At 46.7% G+C, this 6,000-nt stretch overlaps 1 protein-coding gene across 1 annotated transcript in view; it reads left to right on the plus strand.

Annotated features, from left to right (window-relative positions):
- LOC128724452 (pikachurin) overlaps positions 1 to 4,822 on the plus strand; it is a 99,168-nt gene extending 94,346 nt beyond the window's left edge. The window contains exon 17 of the mRNA XM_053818177.1: positions 4,260 to 4,822. Coding sequence (XP_053674152.1) covers positions 4,260 to 4,414 — 155 coding nt within the window. The 3' untranslated portion in view covers positions 4,415 to 4,822. The remainder of the gene's footprint in view (positions 1 to 4,259) is intronic.
- The last annotated feature ends 1,178 nt before the right edge of the window (positions 4,823 to 6,000 follow it).

Raw genomic sequence — 6,000 nt, forward strand, 5'->3', positions numbered from 1 at the left:
TACAGTTCGATTGCTTGGGTGGGTAATTGATGTGTCGCATGTCGCAATTTTGCCTTCCTTCGAGCGCGTTCTACGTGGCAAACGGCGCGTAATTGCATCGTTAAACTTGGGAGTTGAAGCTATTTTTAACTTTAAAATGAAACGCAAACTCAAAGAAGAAAATCATTCGTCTATAATCAAAAGCTATTACCAGCTAGAATATTGAAACCCCCTCTTATACTAACGACGCCACTGCTTAAGTGAATGATAGTCTTCGTAATGTTAGGTGTATGCCTAGGAAGAAATCGATTCTCATTTTGAACAAATTAATGCTTAATGAGGTTTTAAATCGGACTTCAGTTGTTTGGAAACTAAATATAACAACCGCATGAGCTGATTGCTAAACGATAGGCAAATCATCGGGTTCCCAAGTTGTTCTTATTAACTGCATCTGAATGCATCAATTGATTTATTGTCGAGCCGGTGGATGTTTGCTTTTGTTTTTTATTTGTAATGCTACTAATAAATACATCAATCACACGATAACAGCATCCTGTTAGAGCTTAAGCTATAGATTATCCCACGATAAATGAGGCATTTGCAACCATCGCTAAAGGCGATCGGCGTTTGATGTGGCGGTCGATGGCCGCGTATATCAAACAGAACGCTGACCTGAACATCATTTATCTCATAATGCTTATCGTCACAAACAACACAACCAGAAAGAGAGAGAGAGAGAGAGAGAGAGAGAGAGAGAGAGAGAGCATAAAAGCGAATACGTACAACCCTTTACCCAAGTGCAAAACAAAAATGAAGCAAACCAAAAGTGCCTGTTACAATTTTTATTGCAATCGATTACGTGCAATTGCTTGTTACAACAATGCCCACTCCCGCCACACACAGTTCAGCCAGCTGACCCGAACCCGTATTGGCACCCGTACTGGCGGTGTCATATGGTGGTGAAACGTGCGCTTATTATATTGTTCCACGGATGCAGTTCCGTCGCATCGCAAAACGCAATCGTTAAAGCAAACATCAGCTCCATTCCTTCGGTGTCAACCCCGTTTTCCATCGTTTTTTTTTTCTTTCTTTCGCAAGGTAACGGGGGGGAAATTGGGCACAGCGTGGTTTTCCCACCCACCCGACCGAACCGCGGACACAATTTATGATTCGCACGGATGTGCCATTTTTATTTCATTTTATAAAGCACACTTCGCAGCACACTCAACAGTTTGCAAAAACCCGGGCGCGCATTCGCGAGCGCCTCGCTGTCCGTGTCGGTGAAGGAAAACGAGATCCTCGAAGCGTAACGAAATGATATCTTCATTTGTTTTCATTCCTCCCCCAGTGGCGCACGTGTTCGCTGTACGTGTGTGAGTGTTTGCCCATTCACAGCTTGCTGCGCTGCATATGCGATTTTTCAACCACACTTGCTCGTGATACCCGTTTGCTCGCTTGCCTGTCCAATCTTTCACACGACATCTAGTAATCATTGAAACCGCTCTCAGACCAATGTCACGCAGGACCTTTTCCCACCCCAATGCGCAACGAGCGTATTGTGGAAAACCACCCACATAAGGGGGGTGGATAAAGAGATGAACATTTATATAGTTTTCATGTTCGGTATGACAGCACTACTCAACAGCATACTTGAGCGAAAACCACCGGGTGTCATTGGTGAAAATGAGAGACGGGATAGGAAAATGCGCACACACACACAAGAAAAAAACATCCCACCCACGGATGCATTCACACTTTCGCTAGCGCTATTTTGGGTGCGCTTGGTGAGCAGAAATAAATTGCCCACCCCACCGGCCAAATGGTTATTGAAAATTTTGCGAATAAAAGTTGATTTATGAACGCCCATGCGGGGCCATGGCCAGGCTGGGCAGTTTTACGAGCTGGTTGGCTGGGTTGAGGTGGCTCTACCGTCAGCAGTGGCCATCTGATGTTACCGGGGAAATAAAACATTTTGTCAAACTTTGACGCTGGAAAACGGCTGCCGGTTGCAGCGTACGTCGTGTTTGGTAGGAAAGCGCAAGCGTATTGGTTTCCATTAGTAGCGTACGCTGGGAATGTTGAGGCAAAAAAGTAATGTATAACGGCATTTGGCAATGCTCGACACTGCACAAAAAAAAATGCATATATGAACGGCTTGTTCCATTTTGCATCATCAGATGCAGTAAACGATGTGAATCGATGAATCAGAACACAGAAATTACAAGAGGTTAGTTGAGTGCTGTCACATGGTTTCTCTTGAAAGATAGTCATGATAAAAGTGAATTATTTCAAAGCCTGACCATGGCTCATAGTGTCCTTTTGGATGCTACACTGTTCTATTATAATTTCCACAAATTTAATAATCCTATCAACCATCAATTCCCATCACTAATCCAATCGCACACTTCACCAGTTTAATAAAAGATAATATTCCTCGTTATGTGCTGAAAAATTACAACGAAAATTTCTCCCAATCAACCCATTTCCATTCCCATTCACTGGTCCGGTGAAAAGCGACATTTTCCGACCACCAACGCGTGACGGCACGTTGCCAAACCCGAGTTCCGGGAAGCACTCGGCCAAGCCACTACCGAAAATATGTGCGCAACGCAACCAATCGGGCCGTTTAAGTGCGCTAATCTCTTTCTCCCGCAAAAAGTCACCACGGCACTGACGGAGTTTTCCCCCAAAAACTCATCCCAAGCCCGCCCATCCACGCATACCGTGGACGTTGAATATATTGAAATTCAAATAGTGATTTTCCCAATCGAACACAACCCGGCCAACCCGGGCGCGTATGTGCGCTTTTCCAACCCGACGAGGCCACCCGAGTGGCCGAGGCGGAATTCACTAATTTCCCAACAACGAACCTAATCAAACCGGGGTCCCATGTATCGGGGCTCGGGGAACTAATTTCGTTATTAATTAACTCGTCCAGCATAATATAATCCCGTGCCGCTTGCCAATTCGGTGTCAGAGTGTCAGCCCCGGTCGGTTGCAGCTTGGACGGACCGAACGGGCGACGGGGTTCGGGGTCGGGTTTGAATCGGTATCGGATTGGATTGGAAATTGGTGTGTGCGTGCGTATGCTGATTTGTTCGACAGCACCGAGCGGCAACATATGTCCGCAAAGTGGGGGAGATCGCTCCAAGGCCAGGTGGTTTTAGCTATGAGCGATGGAAATTGCTTCCATGTTTAGCTCGTTCGGTTTTTGGCGAGCTGCATTTAATATCTTATGCCACCCGATTCGGGAATTGTGGAAAACCGATTGGCATTTTCATTTGAGCGGTTTGAAGCAGGCTTCGTTAGCAATTCCAGAGTGATTGCTGGACAGTTTCCTGCTTATTGGGTATTGATTTAACTCGCTTCAAACTCACAAACGGTCTCTTTTTCATCTCGATTTGATTCCATCCCTTGCAAAGCCATTACTTTTAAAGCACAGCTGTTAAACGCGCAGAGTGCTTTCGATTTGCTCAAGAATCAAACCAGTAAGCTTAAACCCTCGATCCGAAACCGAAAGCTCCTGCTGTGCAACCCCCACTTAAACTGGCGCTCGTTTGCATGATTTGGGCAAACATTTTAATTTCTCCCTTATTGCTCGACGGTTCAAAATTGATTCCACGAGTCCCGGCCCGGCCATCGAAATGGAAACTGTTGCAGTGGGCCCCCGCTTTTCGGAAAGGGGTTGCGCCGTTCAATTTCAATCCACCCCCATCCGCGCCCGCTTACAAACAGGCCACACGCAAATGGAGCAAAAGAAGCCTCCCCTTCCCCGGGGAAATGGGAATTGTTCGGGTTCGACCCCCTTTTCGAATGCTGGCCCCCTTTTGTCGGGAGTTTCGAGTGTGGTCGTGACAATTTTTGGGGAGACACAACCGGTGCCGGATTTACATAAAATCCTTGCGCTTTTGCGAACGGTGCACCATTCGGTGTGGTATTATATTCGGCCCCGTACCATCTGCTGCGGAATTCAATCTGATTCGTCCTATCGGTAGCTAAGAGAGGGTGAGAGAGAGAGAGAGAAAAAGGACGAACAAGGAAGGAAAAAAAGGACTATGCTGCATATTTGGATAGAACAAAACCACACCACTGAAGGAGACATCGGATGCCGATGGGTGCAATCGTTGGAATGGGATAGAAAATGAAAACACAACCGCAATCACACATCGCTTCCCACGCCCCCACTCCCAGCCCCCTGTCACCTCTTCCCCCCTCCCATGCACCGGGTTCGAAATTAACTAATTTGAATATTTAATACCATTTGTCTCTCCGCGGTACAGGTGGGCTACCGGCGGCGACGCATTACACCCGCCAACGGTACCGAGCCGGCATGGTCGGTTGCATCTCGGAGCTGATCCTGGCCGGTGAGCTGCGGTTGAACTTCGACGCGACGATACTCGGCACGGCGCACAACGTCGAACCGGGTGCCCCGTGAAGGTAGATGTCCTAGGTGCCTGCTAGGGGTCTGCTGCGGCCGATTGCAAAACGGGACACCAAACACACTAACGGGGCATGGGGAATATAGGGTATAATGGAGGGCGCGAAAAAGAAAAGCGTCCCGTTGGGGCACATAGCATAAAACGAAACCCAAACCAAAGCACGCGAAGAGAGTGGGAGAGAGTGGTGATTAATTTACAGCAACGTGGAGTGAAGAGCGGAAAGAGGAGAAGAAAAAAAATGATAAAAGAAAAACACAGCCACACAGACACACCCACACAAACGTCCATCGGGAGAGAGTGACCGAGCGAGTAGTTAATTTCTCAGTGTATAGTAATCGAACGAGCGTCATATTTATGGATTATGGGGATGAAAAGAATGAGAGAGAGAGAGCGAGAGAGAGAGAGAGAGAGAGAGAAGAAAAAATAACGAAACTATAGCCGTGTGAAACGTGCGCGTGTAAAGGGTCGGCCGGAGATGCGTAGGGATAAGGGCCTTTTTCGGCGAGCAAAAAAAAAAAGAAAGGTGTGTGTAGTTCGCAGAGGAGTAGACTGCAGTGTAGAGATCGTGTGAACGAAGATCGAGTGAATGAGAGCGGCAGATGGGGGAGTGTTTCGCGAACACAACAAAAGCAACAAAAATAACAACCCAAAACACCGAAATTGTAGGTTAACTAATTTTATATACACTAACAAGCGGACCGGGTAGAATTCCATCATGGCGATGATGGGCAGGTGAGTGGAAATAATGGGGTGGTTTTTTTATTTGTGTTTTTGTTTAACGAAAACCCTACGGCGTGAGAAAAGGCGTATATGGTAGCTCGTGGAAAATAAGCATCATATAATAATTGAATTCATACGGAGCTGCGTAAGAATATGATAGATATCTTTCCGATTTCGATGCGATCAAGAACAACACCACAAGTTGTAATTGATGGGAAAAAACACACCATATAGTTTTACCACATAAAAAACGAGATTCGCTACGTTAACCGAGCGATTTCCCAGGGTTTATCGAGAGCCACATTTTACACCCATTCTGTGTATCGATCGAAAGTCGAACCTCGATCAGGTATTACATCATCACGCGTGTAACCGCAACAGAATAAAAAACCGAAAGATGGAGTGATTTTTCCCTCCTTCTAGAAGGTGAACCGAAATCGAACACCTTCCACCTCGGTGCGTCACAAATTGTCCACAGAAGCGACAAACGTTGACAGCAAAAAAAAAACGTTCACCCTGCGTGGTCGAAGAAGAACCCCCGAGTGAACGGGATGCGGCGAAATGTGTCCCACGGTTCGTTTCCAATCGTGAAACAACCGTTCCCTATCGGACGTTCGCAAAAGAAAAAAACAAGAAACCCCCACCCCGTCGGCTGGAAACAATGCATCAAAAGTCTTCTTTGTGACGCATGACGACGACAAAGACGACGACGATGGACAGCTGTCATCGTAATGTGTAATTTATCAAGCGGAAATCGAAGGCAATGCCAACTGCGATCGATTGCGGTTCCGCAGCGTGGATGATGACGTACGGTTGAAAGGCTGCTTTCGATTCACATAGTCGACTCGGGAGGTTGGGTCGA

This window comes from Anopheles nili, chromosome 3 (genome assembly GCF_943737925.1).
Source record: "Anopheles nili chromosome 3, idAnoNiliSN_F5_01, whole genome shotgun sequence".
NCBI classification, from domain to species: domain Eukaryota; kingdom Metazoa; phylum Arthropoda; class Insecta; order Diptera; family Culicidae; genus Anopheles; species Anopheles nili.